General features: G+C 42.4%; 1 protein-coding gene and 1 pseudogene across 1 annotated transcript in view; both read left to right on the forward strand.

Annotated features, from left to right (window-relative positions):
• RHBDL2 (rhomboid, veinlet-like 2 (Drosophila)) overlaps nt 1-20,061 on the forward strand; it is a 58,214-nt gene that overhangs the window by 25,733 nt on the left and 12,420 nt on the right. The window contains exons 2-4 of the mRNA XM_010862761.1: nt 964-1,229; nt 4,185-4,333; nt 6,188-6,300. Coding sequence (XP_010861063.1) covers nt 984-1,229; nt 4,185-4,333; nt 6,188-6,300 — 508 coding nt within the window. The 5' untranslated portion in view covers nt 964-983. The remainder of the gene's footprint in view (nt 1-963; nt 1,230-4,184; nt 4,334-6,187; nt 6,301-20,061) is intronic.
• Nucleotides 9,500-10,383, forward strand: LOC105004965 (annotated as a pseudogene).

The raw sequence follows: 20,061 nt of genomic DNA on the forward strand, positions 1-20,061 counted from the left end.
CTCAGCCTCCTCCCTGACACTGCAAACACTTTGGGATGGGACTGGTCGCCTGATACATAGTAGGTGTTCAACAGATGTCTGTGAATAAATGCTTGAGTGTCTACATATTGAGGATTGAGTTCAAGGGGATACTGGGTGTAGACATTAGTAGCAACTCAGCCAAGAGTGTCAGATGTCAAAGAGTTGTTGGGAAGATGTGTTTTAGGGAGACCGGCAGCGCTGCCCCTGGAGGGTCAGTGAGCAATGGCCTACTTGACTCATGTGCCGCAGAATGGCAGCGGTGGCATGTTAGAAAGGACACCGGTAATTTAAAAAGGGAAGATGTGGTTTTAAATCTTTTTTGAGGGGAGGGGAATTTTTTAAACTAAAATGGGTGCCTGACACATAGCACCTCTCAGCATAGTACCTGATACATAGTCGATGCTCATTAAATAGTTTTTGATTCGGAATCAGAAACCAGAGACCTGTGTTTGGCTTGGGAGTAGAAGCAAGATGAAACTAAGAGCTGAGAGGAGACTGTTTACGTAAGCTAGTCAAAGCTGAATTCGGTTACGCGCGTGTGTGGCTTAGACTCTGAGATGCATCGCCTCGTGGCAGAGCTATCTCTTACACTAATAACTGCCTTGGGAGTCAGAGGCAGAGGGCAAGGAAAGGGTGTATGAGGTAGAGCTGCCATCCCAAAGCTCCAGTCCACTCTGGGTGGTGACAGTAGGTAATTCCATAAGTGACTTCTGGGGAGTCCTCTTCCTCAGCTGGGGAGAACTTAGTACTTTTTCACAATTACACCCGGATGGTGAGGGTATGGATATTACGTGTGTTTGGGCAACAGATCTGCAGCCACCTTCTACTGACTCACTGGGAAGGTACTGGAAACCAATGGTGGTGCCCGAGAGCCCAGGAAAGAGCTATGGCCCGAAGACCATAGGGTCATCTGTTTTCCCCTGACAGTCTTGTTCCTTTCAGGTGGAGGGGGACCCAGGACAATGGCTGCTGCTCATGATTTGGAAATAGAGGAGGATGTGAATCTGAATATGGAGACAGAGATGAAAGAAGAGCTGGAAGAGGAGAAAATGAGAGAGGGCAGGGCAGATAAAGATCCCTTCAAGCCTAGAAAGGTCCACAGGATTGTCTCAAAATGGATGCTTCCTGAACCGGTGCGAAGAACATACCTGGAAAGAGCTAACTGCCTCCCGCCCCCCCTGTTCATCATCTTCATCAGCATCGCTGAGGTAAACGTGCGGGGTGGTGTGCACTGGCGCAAGGACTCCTGGGGGGCTGCAGATACACTGGGGCTTCAGATCACACCTGGAGGAAAGACTGGGAAACATGTGAGGAGAGCTTGGGGGTGGCAGTAGAGCACACACAGAGCTCGACTTCGTCCTCTTCAGAGTCCCCTTCCCAGGTCCTTCCTGCCTTCCCAGGCACTTTCAGTTACGTGTTGAGTTTTATTTTTCAAACAGCTCCTCTGCAGTGACCACAATTGCAGTGGCTTCATTTCATTTTCGGAGAAGGCAATGGCACCCCACTCCAGTACTCTTGCCTGGAAAATCCCATGGATGGAAGAGCCTGGAAGGCTGCAGTCCATGGGGTTGCTAAGAGTCAGACACGACTGAGCAACTTCACTTTCACTTCTCACTTTCATGCATTGGAGAAGGAAATGGCAACCCACTCCAGTGTTCTTGCCTGGAGAATCCCAGGGACGGGGGAGCCTGGTGGGCTGCTGTCTATGGGGTCGCACAGAATCGGACAGGACTGAAGTGACTTAGCAGCAGCAGCATTTCATTTTAGTTGGTGGGGGCTTTAGAGATCAAATAATCTCTGGGTGTCCAATTGGTTTGATCTCATGAACCAGCTATGATCGATTCGTAAGGTCTATCAGGAGCTCTATGTTTAAAAGAGATATAGATTGCCTCCAGATTTCAGTAGGAAAAAATGGGATTGGGATCTTCTAATGATGTCAGCTCTGGGCAGCATGTAGTGAGTATCAGACTCTGGTCCAGTCAGCTGTTTTGTTTTCCAGAAAAGAGTGGGGTGACTTGCCTAAGGCCACATACTTAGTTATTTAACCAGGACTGGGCTTCTCCTGAGCCTCATCTCACCCAGCTTTTTCTCCCACACCATGATGCCTCATAAAGGAATTGACAGAGTATGGCTGCTCGTGGGATGTGACTTAGGGGCATTGTGTGTTTAGTCACTCAGTCATGTCCAACTCTTTGTGACCCCATGATCTGTAGCCCTCCAGGCTCCTCTCTCCATGGAATTCTCCAGGCAAGAATACTGGAGTGGGTTGCCATTCCCTTCTTTAGGGGATCTTCCTGATCCAGAGATTGAACTCAGGTCTCCTGCATTGCAGGTGGATTTTTTTTACCCTCTGAGCCACCAGGGAAGCCCCGACTTAAGAGTATGAGAAAGTTTCTGATGTTATTCTCTTAGTGCCCACTGATGCCTCAACTTTTTTTTATCAAGGACTGTATTAGTCAGGGTTCTTTAAAGAAGCAGCATCAATAGGATGTACACACACACACACACAATCTATCATCTATGTATACACATATATGCGGGGAGAGATAGAGAGAGAGATTGATTTAAGGAATTGGTTTATGTAATTGCAGAGGCTTGGCAAATTTAAAATCTACAGGGTGGGCCTGCAGACTAGCAACCAGGGGATAAGTTGAAGTTCACAGGCCATTTGTTGGCACAATTCCTTCTTGCTCAAGGAGTGTTTGTTCTATTAAGCCTTCAACTGATAGGAGCTCACCCGCATTACGGAGGGTAGTCTGCTTTATTCAAAGTCACAGAAACATGTAGAATGATATTTGACCAAATACTGTGGTTTAGTTACGTTGACACATAAATTTAACTATCGTAGGGACCTGGCCTCTTATGGCTTATATAAAGATAAGGCCCCAATGGGGCGTTCCTGAAAGAAGCTTCTGTCAATGCTGTGTTGGTTGGGGCAGACACAGAAACCAGCCCTGAGTCACTGAAGGAGGAACCTGTTCAAGGGTGTGACTATGAAGTGGTGAGGACCCTTGAGGACCATCTTAGGGGCTTAATACTACAAACAGTGAAATGTTAAAATCGTTTTTTTCCTTTAGAATCAGAAATAAGACAAGAATTCCCACCATCACCATTTCTACTCAATATTTCGCTGGAGGTGATAGACTGTACATAAAAAAATGACGGAACTCCCTGGCAGTTCAGAGGTTAGAATTTGATACTTTTACTGCAGGGGCCTGGGTTTAGTCCCTGGTCAAGAAACTCAGATCCTGCAGGCTGAGTGGTGCTGCCAAAAAATTTTTAAGCAAATTTTTTTATTTTGGAGTAATTTTAGCTTTATAGCAAAGTTACAGAGATAGTTTCTCCCAATGTTAATATCTTACATTTCCACAGTTTTACATTTGTCAAAACTAGGAAACTCATATTGATATATTAGTATTAGCTAAACTCCAGGCCTATTTGAATCTCACCAGTTTTTCCATCGGTGACCTCTTTCTGTCCCTTCTGTACTTACCTGTCACATCTCCCCGGTCTGCTCTGATCTCTGACCCTCTCTGTCTTTGCTTTCCATGCTTTTGATCGTCTTGAGGAGTACTGCCCAGGTATTCTGTACAATGTCCCTCTGTCTGGGTTTGTCTGATATTTCTTCTCATGGTTAGACTGGAGTTATGGGTTTGGGGGAGGAAGACCACAGAAGTGAAGTGCCCTTCTCATCACATCACATTCGGGAATGGGGGCATCCACATGCCATCCCTGTGACATGAGCCTTCGTCACTTGGTTCAGGTCCTGTTTGCCAGGTTTTCCCACTGTAAAGTCACTATTTTCCCCTTTCCCTCTATTTTTCAGAAGCCAGCGGTGACCTAATTTCCTATTAAGTTGCAGATGAGTGATCAAATGGTGAAGGTGGGAAGAGGAGGGCAGAGGAGGGGAAAGTGGGTTCAAGGGAGACTCTTCTTTGAAGTTTGGTCTAGGGCTGCTCCTAACTGCTGGAAGAAGCAGGAGACGCCTACAGTTACACGGTCAGATATACAGCAGGGAATTGAATTCTGCCATCTGAGCACATGCTGTGGAGCGGTCCTCTTACGAGCAAATTGTTTCAAACAGAGGTAGTACCCGTGGGCTTTAATGGGGCCGCTTTCTGCAGCAGGTATGGTTAACTTTAGTGTCTGCCCCTCCCTGTCAGCTGGCGGTATTTATTTACTATGCTGTATGGAAGCCTCAGAAACAGTGGATCACCTTGGACACAGGCATCTTGGAGAGTCCCTTTATCTACCGTCCTGAGAAGCGGGAGGAAGCCTGGAGATTTATCTCGTACATGCTGGTTCATGCTGGGTAAGCAATGACAGTTGAGTCACTGATGTCAGAGGTGACTGCAAGTAACCATAACCCTGAACATTTGTTTGGTATTTTATTATTATAACTCTTTATTTTATATTGGACTATAGTTGATTAACAATGCTATGTTAGTTTCAGGTGTACAACAAAGTGATTCAGTCATACATGTACACGTATTTATTCTTTTTCAAATTCTTTTCCCAATGAGGTTACAGAATATTGAGCACAGTTCCCTGTGCTGTAGGTGGTGCGACCCTGTGGACTGTAGCCCACCAGGCTCCTCCGTCCATGGGATTCTCCGGGCAAGAATACCCGAGTGGGTTGCCATTTCCTTCTCCAGGGGATCTTCCCGACCCAGGGATCGAACCCAGGTCTCCCACATTGCAGGCAGACGCTTTAACCTCTGAGCCACCAGGGAAGCCCTTATTATCGACCAGGCACTTTTATATCCATAATCTTGTTTGATGCTCCTGGCAACCCTAGGAGGCAAGCGCTGCTCCCGCTGTTTTGTGTGAGGCTTACGGGATGCAGTCATTTGCAGAGTGAGGATCTCAACTCATTAGTGCTGACTCCAAGTCCAGTGTACTTTGTATCGTAACTGCCTAATATTGGTATTTACGTAGGAATATCAATGAGAAGAGACCAAATTGTCACCAAACCAGAATTGTGTCCCCCACGTTGTGTGGTGTTGTTAAATGTTCCCTGTAAAATGTGAATTGCCAGTGCTTTCCTCCCCACCTCTGCCGAAGTTAAAAACGTAATTCATCAACATTTTGATGGGTGTAGAATAGTTTATTTAGAATAATACAAGCAATGGGTGATGCAGTGCCTGCCTTTTAGTTTTGCTTACAGTCTCTTAAATGCTAATAGCCTTTTACGACCTCGCTCAGAATTCTGATCACTATGCCCACTTAAAAAAACTGAAGCATTTTGCTACATAGCAACTAAATTAAGGATTACTGTTATATGGAAATTTGCCAAGTGACATTCAGAGAGTTTCCATAGACGCTTGTGGGGTTTGACAAGCAAAATAATGTCAATTTCCACTTAAAAATATTTTTCCATATTTATAAACTATAATAAAAAGCATTTGTATTCAACAATGTTTTATACCAAATTATAGTATATTTATATGAGAAAAACCAAGTTTAGCTAGTGTTACTAGGTAAACATTTTTTTTTTTTCCATTCTGGTAAATTTAAAACCTTTTAAATACAGAACTGGGAATGAGGTTTCTCTTGCCATATCTGTTTTATTTATTTCTTTGGCTGTGCCAGGTCTTAGCTGTGGCATGTGGGATCTAGTTCCCTGACCAGGGATCAAATCCAGGCCTCTTGCATTAGGAGTGAGTGCAATCTTAGCCACTGGATCACCAGGGAAGTCCCACCTCTGTTTTATTAAAGACTACCCTGAGCTTGCAAGAGATGTTTAAAAACCTCCTGAAATTTCAATACAATATGAGTGAATTAGTATTCTCTCAATATTACTGTGCAACTAAAACAAAATCAAGTGCTGAGGCTGACATGTGATGGCAACTGTCAGCTAAACCCATAATTGCAAGCTTATATTCCATTCCTTAAAGCTTCCTCACTGCTCTGTTTGACATTATCAGTAATTATTGTAAAACAAAACTCATAAAGTAAATGTGTATTTCTAAAATGTCCTTTTATCTGCTTCACATATTTAAGCTCAAGATTTTATCTCTTAAAAAGTCACCTAACAAAATTAGAAAATGGAATTCACATTAAGCATGTTCTTAACTAGAAACAACATATCAGTGCCTGTTACCCTCCCAAGGAGATAACTGCCTGGGCTAGTCCTAATGTTTGACAATGGTTTTTGTCTCTGCAGAGTTCAGCACATCCTGGGGAATCTCATTATGCAGCTCGGGCTGGGCATCCCCTTGGAAATGGTCCACAAAGGCCTCCGCGTGGGGCTGGTGTACCTGGCAGGAGTGATAGCAGGTTAGTGTTCTGAACACAGCACAGAATCAACATCTCTGGACTCTTAGGAGGCAATAAGCAAAGGCAATAAACTTTTAAATCAAGATTTACTGTGTTCCTAATATGTGCTAGGGCACCTGGTAAGTTTAGAAATAAGTTAACCAGAGAGAAGCATATCGAGAGGTCTTTGTGCCCATTCTCAGGTACCTCAGAGTTCTGCACGACTGGCAACTGTGAGTAGTTTGGTGTCCAGGTGTATATACTGGATAAAGGACTAAAGCCAGAAGGTCCTTATGTCCCAAGACTAATGATTTTGGGAAATAACGTGATCAAATTTGCATTTAAGAAAGATAACTTCAAGAGAACATTGAGAATAGCTAAAGGGACCCAAAGATTGGGTAGGGACTAGCATCCTGGGATGCCAATGATCTCTCAAATTGGGTATGCCAAAAATTCATTAGGGTGTGGGCAGGAAATATTAGAACCCCTATCTACCCATTTATTTATTAGAAACTTTAAAAAATTAAACTTTTTAGATAATTATTAATTCACAGTGTAGGAAATAAATACCTATAGGTCTCATATACCCTTTAACTAGTTACCCCCAATGGTAACAGCTGACAAAACCACAGTACAGTATCCTAATCAGGATATCCACACTGATACAGTCAAAGTACAAAATATTTCCAACATCACAAAGATTCCTCACAGTTTCATTTTTATAGCCATACCCCCTTTTCTTCCACCCTCCCGGCAACCCCATTAATCTGTTCTGTTTCTATAATTTTCTCACTTCAAGAATGTTATATAAATGGAATAATACAGTGTACAGCCATTTAGGATTAGCTTTCTTCACTCAGCATGAGTCTCTGGAGAGTCATGTAGGTTGCTGCATTTATCAACAGCTTATTCATTTTTATTGCTGGGTAGTATTCGATGGTACGGATGGTATACCACCACTAGTTCAATTGTTCACTCGCTGGAGGATATCTGTATTGTTTCCAGTTTTTGGTTACTACAAATAAAGTTCCAGTAAGCATTTGTGTACAGGTTTTTTAAAACTTAAGTATAGTTTTGTGAACTTGAGTTTTCATTTTTCTAGGATAAATGCCCAAGAGCAAGTTGGTTGAGTTGTATGGTAGTTGCATATTTAGTTTTTTTAAGAACCAGCCAAAATGTTTTCCAGGATGGCCGTTCCATTTCACTGTCCTCCCAGTACTGTGTAAACAATTCAGTTTTCCACATCCTCGCCAGCTTTTGGTGTTGTCGCTATTTTTTAAAACAGTTATTTATTTTTGGCTGAGCTCTAGCTGTGGCGGGTGGAGGCTACTCTCTAGCTGTGGTGTGCGGGTTTCTCATTACAGTGGCGTTTCTTGTAGAGCACGGGCTCTAGGCACACAGGCTTCAGAAGTTGAGGCGTGTGGGCTTAGCTGCCCCGCAACATGTGCAGTCTCCCTGGACCAGGGATCGAACCTGTGTCCCCTAAGTTGGCAGGTAGATTCTTAACCACTGGACCACCAGGGGAGTCCACTGTCACTTTTAATTTTAGCTGTGCTCCACGTGTGTGATCTCATCATGGTCTTACCCTGCATTTCCCTAGTGGGCTGATGATGTTAAACATCTCTTCATGTGCTTATTTGCCATTTCTGTATCCTCTTCAGTGAAATATCTGTTCATGAATTTTGCCCACTTATCTAATTAGATTTTTTTTTTAAATTTTTTATTTTTTTTATAATTAGATTTTTTTAACTGTTAAATTTTGAGACTTCTTTATATATCCCAGACCTAGTCCTTTATAGAATATGTAGTTTACAGATATTCTCTCAGTCTGTAGCTTATGTTTTGATTGTCTTAGCAGAGTCTTTCACAGAGCAAAAGTTTTTAGTTTTGATGAGGTCTAGTTTATCAGTTTTTTCCTTTTACGAGTCATGGTGTCATGTCTAAGAACTCTTCACTGAGCCCTAAGTCTTGAATTTAATCTCTATGTTATCTTCTTAAGTTATGTTTTGCACTTTACATTTAAATATGTGATTTATTTGAGTTGGTTAGTTAAAGCATGAGGTTCAGATTTTCTTTTTGTTTGTGAATATCAAAATAAATTGCTGAATAGACCATTCTTCCTTCACTGAGTTGCTTTTATACCTTGTCAAAAATCAGGTGGCTGTAGTTTCATGGAACTCTTTCTGGCTTCTCCTTTTTGTTTCATTGATCAGTGTGTCTATCTCTCCACCAATACCACACAGTACCACTGGAGCTGTAAGTCCTGAAATGAGCGAGAGGGATTCCTCTCCTTTTTTGCTCATTTACTGATTAGTTTATGTATTTCTCTTTTAAAAACAGTTGGGTGTCTGTTTTTTTTCTGTGATAACAATAGGCTTTCACTAGTAAGCTACTTTATAGATGCTGAAAAACAAACACAAAATATGTCCCTTTGAAGACACAGTAGTATTTTTCTCTTAAGAAGTGAGAATGTAACTGCTTTTCCAAAAACACTCATGCTTTGAAAAGGGCATTTTTAAAACTGGTTATTGGAAATCATTCCATCATTATGTGATTTTTGCTGCTGAAGAAGATGAAGTAACTCTTTTCAGTTCACACTTAAAAAAGCCAGAAAACACTTTTCTCATCTGATTTCAAATTTCTCAGTGGAGAGTTTTAGTAAATTTTAAACTTACTGATTGTTAACACTTTCTGATTAGTTTGCAAGAACAACTGACTGATGTTAGGGAAGGTGGGAATTAATAGCCATATTATAACAAATTTTTTGGATAATTGGAATGAGCATAGACAATTATGGGGCTTCCCCAGTGGCTCAGAGGGTAAAGAATCTGCCTGCAATGCAGGAGACACAGGAGACACGGGTTCCATCCCTGAGTGGGGAAGATCCCCTGGGAGAGGAAACGGCAACCCACTCCAGTATTCTTGCCTGGAGAATCCCATGGACTGAGGAGCCTGGCGGGCTATAGTCCATAGCCTCATAAAGAGTCAGATGCGACTGAAGAGACTGAGTGCATGTGCGAGCGCACACACACACACACACACGCACACATACACACAGACAATGATGCAATTCTTCCAGTTGAAACTGGACATTACTTTTTTAATTTCATATTTTAAGTGATTAAGAAAAAATTTTCTATGGAAAATAACTGAACTTAAAAGTACATCTTTGCGGGTCTTGGTGGTGGTGGCTGTGGAGTGAGTGCAGAGTGGTGCCAATATGGGGGCCCAGCTGGGCACCCTGGGCCACAGGGTCCTGTCCCCAGTCTGGCTCCTGTGCGGCTTCCTCGGGAAGCTGTTTCAGCGCTCCACCCCGGCCATCATGCTCCAGAGTTGGGACATCAAGTGCCCGCTGTGGCTCATCAACAAGAAGGTCATCAGCCAGGATACCTGGCGGTTCTGCTTTGCTCTGCCGTCACCCCAGCACATCCTGGGCCTCCCTGTTGGCCAGCACATCTACCTCTCTGCTTGAATCAATAGGAACCTGGTCCTTTGGCCCTACACGCGTGTTTCCAGTGATGATGACCAGGGCTTTGTGGACCTGGTCATCAAGGTTTACTTTAAAGACACCCATCCCACATTTCCCTCTGGAGGAAAGATGCCCCAGTACATGGAAAGCACAAAGACTGGAGACACCATTTGAGTGCTGGGGCTCCAATGGGCTGCTGGTCTACCAGGGCAAAGTGAAGTTTGCCATCTCTCTGGACAAGAAATCCAACCCTGTCTTCAAGACACTGAAGTCTGTGGGCATGATTGCTGGAGGGACTGGCACCACTTCAATGCTGCAGGTGATCCATGCCATCATGAAGGACCCCAGCGATCGCACCGTGTGTCACCTGCTGCTTGCCAACCAGACCGAGAAGGACATCGTGCTGCAGCCTGAGCTGGAGAAACTGAGGAATGAGCATTCTGCATGCTTCAAGCTCTGGTACATTGTGGACAGAGCCCCTGAAGCCTAGAAATACAGCCAGGGCTTCCATCCCTACTACCTTCCATCCCTGGAAGAGGAGCCTGCTGGTACAGATGTGCAGACCCCTGCCCACGAGCCAGTATACTTGCCTGGACCATGTGGGCCATCCCAAGGAGTGCTACTTTGCCTTCTGATGGATGGGCCCTGGCTGCACCCACTTCTCCTAACACTGTTCATTACCACCACTTTCCCTTGCATCTCCTGCTGTGGCTGGGTTCAGCCTGGCTTGGCCATGCCTGGGAGGTCACCCTGCTGGGCTGGCCCTTTGCCTTTGGGAGCAGGGCTGTGTTACAGGTGGGCTGCTTTGGCCACCTTTAGGGCAGATTCCTATTTGGACCTCGCTACAGATGCTTGGGCCCTTGCCCTTCCTCGCCCCACTCTCGCCCCCAGCACATACACTACTGGGTAGAGGCTGCCAGCACCATGTGCCCCGCCCTCCCCAGCGCATCCCACGCTCTGGAAATAAACATGAAGGTACCGGTAGTTGCAGGTGCCAGGCCCCTACCCCCTGCCTCGGGACCCTTGTCTCCTCCTCCCACCTGCCATTCCATCCTGGCAAGGTGCCTCAACAGCCCCCCACTCCCTCTTCCTAAGGCCCAGCAATCACAAATCTACCCCCTGAGAAGAATGACAACCCTGTGCCAGTATAACTAATGGTGTCTTGGGCAATCACCATTTTTCATGAGCATTTGACTTATTTCTGCTTCAGGGCCACTGCCAGGCCTCAGCACCTGACACTGCATGGCAGGGAACACCAAAATGTCCCTTTGGCAGGGGCTGCTGGGGTGAAAGTCTGCCCCCATCCCAGGGCCCAGCAGGCCTGGCCAGCAGGGAGTTAGGCTCTCCCTGGGGCTGGAGTGGGAGGAGGGAGCTGGCTGAGGGCCCTTCCAGCTGGCACATGTGCCCTCCCAAAACCTCAGCCTTGCCCTCAAAGACCCAAACATTTGGGAGGCTTTGGAAGTTCCAAGCAATTGACCTCCGATCATGTGCCTTGGGGTCCTTGGGCCGCCAGCCCTGGTGGGAAAGCCAAGATCATGTGTATTTATTTGTCTGTCCCAGTACCCACTTCTGCTGCTCTTGCCCCAGGTGGGGGAGATTTAGAGTACAGTCTCTTTCCTGAAGAGACGTTTTCACTGGCCTTGACGTTGCTTTAGACCGCAGCATGTTAGTCTCTTGCATATCAGCTTTTTCAGAGTCATTTATGAGCAAACATAACATTAAAGTAAAATTGCTGAGTTGAAAAAAAATCTTTGCATTTCTGTGGCATGATATTTAACCAGGGTTTTAAAATACAATAATGCTTATTTAATAATGTGTACGTGTACTAAGCTGCCTCATTCGTGTTTGACTCTTTGTGACCCTATGGACTGTAGCCCACCATGCTCCTCTGTCCATGGGATTCTTCAGTCAAGAATGTTGGAGTGGGTTGCCAGCCCTCCTCCAGGGGATCTTCCCGACCCAAGGATTGAACCTGTGTCTCTTGTGTCTCCCGCATTGGCAGGTGGGTTCTAATGCCACCTGGGAAGCCCTTATTTAATAACACTGCTCATTGAAGGATTTTTTTTTTTAAGACTAATTTTTAGAGCAGTTTTGGGTTCATGGCAAAACCGAGAGGACAGTGCTGAAGTTTCCCATTCATCGCCTGCCATGACACCTGCACAGCCTGCTCCATTTTCAACAGAATGGCACATTTGTTACAACCGATGAACCTATATCTATGGCATCACAATCACCCAAAGTCCTTTAAAACTAGGGTTCATCTTTGCTGGTGTACATTCTGTGGTTTTGGACAAATGAATACTGACATGTATCCATCATTATAGTATTATAAAGGGTATCTTTTTACTGTCTCCATTGTTTCCTTTTCCAGAATGTCATATAGTTGGAATCATACACTATGTAGCCTTTGCAGATTGGTTTCACTTAGTAATATGCTTTTCGGTTTCCCCCATGTCTTTTTATTTCTTGATAATAACTTTTTGTGTCATTAATGAAGTAAAAATAATTTAAGAATATTATGTTACCAATAAGTCCCATCCTTTAAAATTCTATGTGATTTTACAAAACATTAAAGAAGTGGTACATATATTGATACATGTAATTTATAAGTAAATATACCCGTATTGCAGGGGGTGGCTGTATTAGTTTCCAAGGCCAATATGACCTCCTCTTAGCCATTCACATCTGTAACAATTTTCCAAACAAGGTCACATTCTGAGGTGCTGGGGGTTAGGACTTAAACCTATTTTGGGGAGGGGGAGGACCCAATCCGACCCATGGCAGTGCTCAAAACTTTACCAATCACAACTGTGCCTGCTTCCTAGAGCAGTGGGGATGGACAGTGGGAAGCCTTGGTAAAGACGCGGTAAAGAGGTGGGCTTGGCCAGGCCTAGTGATGCAGCTCCCAAGTTACTTCCCCCCTGCCCCTGTGGATGCTGTTATCCCACCTCCTGCATGTGTTCCTGCACACACTCGTTTTTCCTGGCTCCAGTATCTATGCTTGTTTTCCCCACAGCTGGATTTCAACATGTGGAATCAGCTGTGCCCCAGTTTCAGTGTAGAGAGAGAGAGGAGAGAACGTGAATAACCTGTTCACATCCTCTGTCTGTTTTTGCAATACCTTTTGGCAGGTATCTCTTTGCTGAATCGGTCTCTCCTTCATACTGCTGCTGGTCACCTTCCTCAAACACATCCTTCCTAAAATATTTACAGTGGCTAATAAAAAGTTGAAACATCCGAGATTTTTTTTTGGAGCAGGGAGTTGGGGGGAAGGGGAGCTGGGCTGGGTCTTCATTATGGCAGGTGGGCTTTAGTTGCCATGGGGCAATTAACCCAGGTCCCCTGCACTGGAAGGTGGATTCTCAACCACTGGACCAGAAAGTCCCTGAAATGTCTGAGATTACTCTGTATTACCCTCCACCATCTGGCCCCACTGCTTTTTATTCTTTTCTCCTTTTTCTTCAGGGAAGAATATATATGAAGATGTTAGAAATGTTTACATAACATAAAACATTTAAAAAAATCACTTTTGAGGTGTAATTGACATACAAAGTTTTGTACATATTTAATGTATATTGTGGTGTTGGAGAAGACTCTTGAGAGATGCCTTGGACTGCAAGGAGATCCAACCAGTCCATTCTAAAGGATATCAGCCCTGGGTGTTCTTTGGAAGGAATGATGCTAAAGCTGAAACTCCAGTACTTTGGCCACCTCATGTGAAGAGTTGACTCGTTGGAAAAGACTCTGATGCTAGGAGGGATTGTGGGCAGGAGGAGAAGGGGACGACAGAGGATGAGATGGCTGGATGGCATCACCGACTCGATGGACGTGAGTCTGAGTGAACTCCGGGAGTTGGTGATGGGCAGGCCTGGCGTGCTGCGATTCATGGGGTCGCAAAGAGTTGGACACGACTGAGTGAGTGAACTGAACTGAATGTATACAACTTGCCGAATCTGGAGAAAAGTATACACCCATAAAACCATCACCACATTCTATGCCATAAACATATCTATCATCTATGAAAGTTTCTCCCTGCTAGTGTCCTTCTTGCTTTGCTTTTTATTTTTAAACGAGGGAAGCAGTAATACTTTATTTTACCTTTTGACCCCTTTCGCCCATTTCTCCCATTGCTTTGCTTTCTTCCTGGATTCCTTCATACGTAACATAAGTCTAGTTTCCCTATCCTTGCTCCTGGCAAAGTGTGGTCACCGAATCAGCAGCACTGGCCTCAACTGAAATCGTGTTAACATGCAGAATTCTGGGGTCCCACACCAGACCTACTAACCAGAATTTGCATTTGGACAAGTCCACAGGTGATTCATAAAAACTAAGAACCACTGGCCTGTACTCCAGCCCTGGGTCCCCCAGTGTGACTGACCATCAGAAGCACCTGAAGAACCTGTTACAACTAAAATATTATTCAGATCACACCCAGATCTACTGAATCAGAATCTCTAAGAATACAGTCCTAGGATCTGTGTTTTTCTTTTTTTGCTTTTTCATTTTTCTGTTCAGTGAGGTTTTTTGTTGCTGTTTAGTCGCTCTGTCACGTCTGTCTCTTTGCCACTCCATGGACTGCAGCCCGCCAAGCTTCTTGCATGGAATTTCCCAGGCAAGAATACTGGAGCAGGTGGCCATTTCCTTTTCCAGGGGATCTTCCGGACCCAGGGATCGAACCTGCGTCTCCTGCAAGTATCCAGCATTGCAGGATGACTCTTTACCACTGAGCCACCAGGGAAGCCCTTAGAGAGGTATAATTGACATATAATAACTACTGAACTTTAAAAATAATGTATTTATTTTTGGTTGCTCTGGGTTTTCGGTGCTAGGCGTAGGTTTTCTCCAGTTGCGGCTCTTCGTTTTGGTGCTTTGGGGTGGCTTCTCTTGTTGCAGAGCGCAGGCTCCAGGTGCTCAGGCTCAGTAGTTGTGGAGCGTGGGCTTAGTTGCTCCACGGCATGTGGAGTCTTCCTGGACCAGGGATTGAACCCATGTCCTCTGCATTTGCAGGTGAATTCTTATCCACTGTACCACCAGAGAAGTCCACTGCTGATGTTTTGATGTGTGTATATAACTGTGAAACTATCCCCAGTCAAGGCAATGAACATTACTCCCTTCAGAGTTCCTGTAATCTGCTGGAATCACTTCTTCCTGCCTCTCCTTGTCCTCCTTCTGCTTTCCCCTGGCAACGGTTGATCATCACAGATTAACTTGTATTTTCTAGAATTTTATATAAATGGAATCATGAAATACGTACTTTTTTGGGTCCCTTATGTTATTCAGCATAATTACTCTGAGGTGTGTCCATGTTGTTGCTGTGTATAAACAGCTGATTCCTTTCTGTTGCTGAGTAGTCTTTCAATGTGGGAATACACTCAAATTTGTTTATCCACTCTCCAGCTGATAGACATTTGGGAGGTTTCCAGTTTGGGGTTATTACATATGAAAGTTACTATGAACACAGTACAGTCTTTGTGTGGACAAGTGTTTTCAGTTCTCTTCGACGATTACCTAGGAACAGACTGGCTGGATTCTACCGTAGGGTTATATTTAACTTGTAAGAAACTATCAAACTTTTAAAATAGCTTTTCTAAGATATATCAATAATTCATACAACCTATAATGCACCCATTTAAAGTGTATAATTCAGAGTTTTTTAGTTGATTTACAGGTTATGCACCCATTATCACAATCTAAATTTAAAACACTTGTGCTCCAAAGAAACCCTGTAGCCATTAGCAGTCACTCCCCACTCCTTACCCCAAACCCCCTCCCTAGCCTTAGGCAGCCACTGATCTAATTTCTAATCTACCCATTCTAGACATTTCATATAAATGAAATAATATACTATGTGGTCTTTTCTCGACTTTCTTTTTAAGCATAATGTTTTCCTCCTTCACCCACGTTGTAGCACGTATCCATACTACATTCCTTTTTATCGTTGGATGATATTCCATTGTATGGATATACCACATTTTCCTTATCCATTCACCATTTGGTGGACATTTGGGTTGTTTTCACTTTCATCTATTATGAATAACACTGTCATGAATATTTGTGTACAAGTTTTTGTGTGAATTTCTTGTGTATATATTAATATCTGCAAATGGAATTAAGTCATATGGTAACAAAGTGTATAGTTTTACATCCCCACCATAAGTTTCAGCTCCTCTATATCCTCATCAACACTTGGTATGATCAGTCTTTTAATTGTAGCCAATCTGTTAGGTATATAAAGGCATTTCATTGGGTTTAAATTTGCATTTCCTAATGACAGTGATGGTGAGCATCTTTTAATGTGCTTAGTTGCTACCCATATATCTTCTTTGGTAAAGTATATGTTTAAATCTTTTGCCAATTTAAAAACTGAGTTAGGGACTTCCCTGGAGGTCCAGTGCACTGTTAAGAATCTGCCTTTCAATGCAGGGGACACGGGTTCAAGCCCCGGTTGGGACACTAAGATCCCACATGCCTCAAAACAACTAAGGCTGCAACGAACCACAGCTAAGACCTGACACAGATACAAACAAATATTTTAAAAAATTGATTTACATTTCTTATTATATATTCTAAGTTCTTTATCAGATATATGACTTACAAATATTGCCTCCGAGTCTGTTGCTTGTTTTTTCTCTTAATAGTACATTCTGAAGACTCAAATTTCTGAATTTTGATTAAGTATAATTCATCAGTTTTTAAATTTTAGGAATTACGCTTTTAGCATCATATTTAAGACATTTTGCCTGATGTAAAATCACAAAGATTTTATCTATGTTTTGCTCTAGAAGTTTTATAATCTTAGACTTTACGTATAGGTATATGATCCATTTTTATACATGGTGCAAGGTATGGACTGAAATATCACATTTTTGCATGTAAATGTCTAATTGTACCAGCATCATTGGTTGAGAAAACAATCTTCTCTTTACTAAATTGCCTTTGCATCTTGTCAAACTCAGTTGTCCATATATATATGTAGGTTTATCTCTGGACTTTCTGTTGTGTTTTGCACTCATCTCACATCCTAGTAAAGTAATGCTCAAAATTCTCCAAGCCAGGCTTCAGCAATACGTGAACCATGAAATTCCAGATGTTCAAGCTGGTTCTAGAAAAGGCAGAGGAACCGGAGATCAAATTGCCACCATCTGGTGGATCATCGTAAAAGCAAGAGAGTTCCAGAAAAACATCTATTTCTGCTTTATTGACTATGCCAAAGCCTTTGACTGTGTGGATCACAATAAACTGTGGAAAATTCTGAAAGAGAAGGGAATACCAGACCACCTGATCTGTCTCTTGAGAAACCTATATGCAGGTCAGGAAGCAACAGTTAGAACTGGACATGGAACAACAGACTGGTTCCAAATAGGAAAAGGAGTACATCAAGGCTGTATATTGTCACCCTGCTTATTTAACATACATGCAGAGTACATCATGAGAAACACTGGGCTGGAAGAAGCACAAGCTGGAATCAAGATGGCCAGGAGAAATACCAATAACCTCAGATATGCAGATGACACCATCCTTATGAAGAAAGTGAAGAAGAACTAAAGAGCCTCTTGATGAAAGTGAAAGAGGAGAGTAAAAGAGTTGGCTTAAAGCTCAACATTTAGAAAACGAAGATCATGGCATCTGGTCCCATCACTTCATGGGAAATAGATGGGGAAACAGTGGGAACAGTGTCAGACTTTATTTTTGGGGGCTCCAAAATCACTGCAGATGGTGACTGTAGCCATGAAATTAAAATACGCTTACTCCTTGGAAGGAAAGTTATGACCAGCCTAGACAGCATATTCAAAAGCAGAGACATTACTTTGTCATCCAAGGTCTATCTAGTCAAGGCTATGGTTTTTCCAGTAGTCATGTATGAATGTGAGAGTTGGACTATAAAGAAAGCTGAGCACCGAAGAATTGATGCTTTTGAAATGTGGTGTTGGGAAAGACTCTTGAGAGTCCCTTGGACTGCAAGGAGATCCAACCAGTCCATCCTAAAGGAAATCAGTCCTGAGTGTTCTTTGGAAGGACTGATGTTGAAGCCGAAACTCCAATACTTTGGCCACCTGATGCGAAAGCTGACTCATTTGAAAAGACCCTGATGCTGGGAAAGATTAAATGCAGGAGGAGAAGGGGGACGACAGAGGATGAGATGGTTGGATGGCATCACCAACTCAATGGACGTGAGTTTGAGTAAACTCCGGGAGTTGGTGATGGACAGGGAGGCCTGTCGTGCTGCAGTTCATGGGGTCACAAAGCGTCAGAGACAACTGAGCGACTGAACTGAACATCCATTATATACTATCTTGATTAAGTAGTTTTCTACTAAGTTTTGAAATTGGACACCTCAGTGGTCCAACTTTGCTCTTTTTCAAGTTGTTTTGGTTATTCTAGGTCCTCTGCATTTCCATGTAAACTTGAGAATCAGTTTGTCAATTTCTATAAGATAGTTTACTGGGATTTTGATTTGGATGGCAAAGTATCTTTAGATCAACTGGGGGAGAATTGACATCTTAACAATATCAGAGTCTTCTAACCAACGAACAAGGTATAGACTTCTGTTTATTTAGGTCTTTCAGAATTCCTTTCAGCATCGTCCTTAGCTTTCAGTGTTGAGGGCTTGCACATTTTTGGGGTCATATTTATTTCTACATTTCATATTTTTGATGTACTGTAAATGGTACTATTTTTAAAATTTCTATTTCTGATTTTCATTGCTATTATGTAGAAATACAGTTGATTTTTTTGGTATTGATCTTGTACCCTCTTGATAAAGTCATTATTTCTAGTAGTCCAATAGTTTAACTGTTAAACAATGAACTTCTAAAGAGATTTAAATAATAACAAAATCCTGTATATTTGCCCATGTTCTTACCATTTCTAATGCTCCCTATGCTTTGTGTAGCTTTATTTTTCCATCTCTTTTTCCTTCTTCCTGAAGATTTTCTTTAACATTTCTTATAGTATGGAAATGCTAGTCATCAATTATTTCAGCCTCTGTATGTCTGAAAAAGAAAATCTGTCTTTTGCCTTCATTTCTGTAGTGCATTTTGAGGTTTAGAGTCCTAGCTTGACAGTAATTTCCTTTCTTTACTTTAAAATGTTGCTCTCCTGTGGTTCTCATGCGCATTGTTTCTGATGATAAATCTCCTGCCATCCTTATCTTTGTTTCTCGGTATGAAGCATGTCTTTTTATTCTAGATGCTTTTGAGACTTTCACTGTTTTGAAGATGTGATTCTGTTATGCCTTGCTGTGGTTTTCTTCATGATTCCTGTGTCGGGTTTGTTGAGGTTCTTGGATCTGTGGGTTTATAGTTTTCACAAAACTTTGGAAAAAAATTGGCTATTATTTCTTCAAGTATTTTTTATGTGCCTTCATTCTTCTAGGGATTCCTACTATGCACTTATTATTATAGATATTATGAGGCTGCTTGAAATTGACCTATAGCTCATTGATGCTGTATGTATTTTAAAAAATATTCTTTTTTTTTTTTTTAACCCCACGGCATGGGGGATCTTAGTTCCCTGACTAGGGGTTGAACCTGTGTCTCCTGGAGTGGAAGTGGTGAGTCTTAAACACTGGACTGCCAGGGAAGTCCCCTGTGTTTTATTTTGGACAGTTTTATTGCCACATCTTCATGTTCACTAAACTTTCCTTTTGCAATGTCTAATTGGTCAGTCAACTCAACAAGTTTATTATTTCATCTTAGATGTTGTACTTTTCATCTTTAGAAGTTTGATTGAGCCTGTTTTATTGCTATTTAACTTTTGAACACATTGAATATATTTGAAATAATTATTTATTGCCCTTATTTGCTAAATCTTAACACCTGTGTCAGTTTGGGTAACTTTAATTAAAATATAGTTGATTTAAAATGTTGTGTTAGTTTTAGGAGTACAGAAGTGATTCAGTTGAACACACACACACACAATCTTTTTCAGATTCTTTTCCCTTGTAAGTTACTACTAGATATTGAGTATAGTTCCCTGTTCTATACAGTAGGTCTTTGTTGGTCATCTATTTTATATATAATAGTTGTATATATTAATCCCAGACTCCTAATCTATCTTCCCTCTTCCCTTTTGGTAACCATAAGTTTGTTTTCTATGCCTGTGAGTCTATTTCTGTTTTAAAAGTAAGTTCATTTGTATCATTTTTACAGATTCCACATATAGACAATATCATATGATATTTGTCTTTCTCCGTGTAGCTTACTTCATTTAGTATGATAATCTCTACATCCACCTGTGTTGCTGCAAATGGTATTATTTCACTCTTTTTTATGACTAATATTCCATTGTGAGGAATGGAATGGCTCAGTGGC

The sequence above is a fragment of the Bison bison genome, unplaced genomic scaffold (assembly GCF_000754665.1).
Source record: "Bison bison bison isolate TAMUID 2011002044 unplaced genomic scaffold, Bison_UMD1.0 scf7180017864484, whole genome shotgun sequence".
NCBI lineage: Eukaryota > Metazoa > Chordata > Mammalia > Artiodactyla > Bovidae > Bison > Bison bison.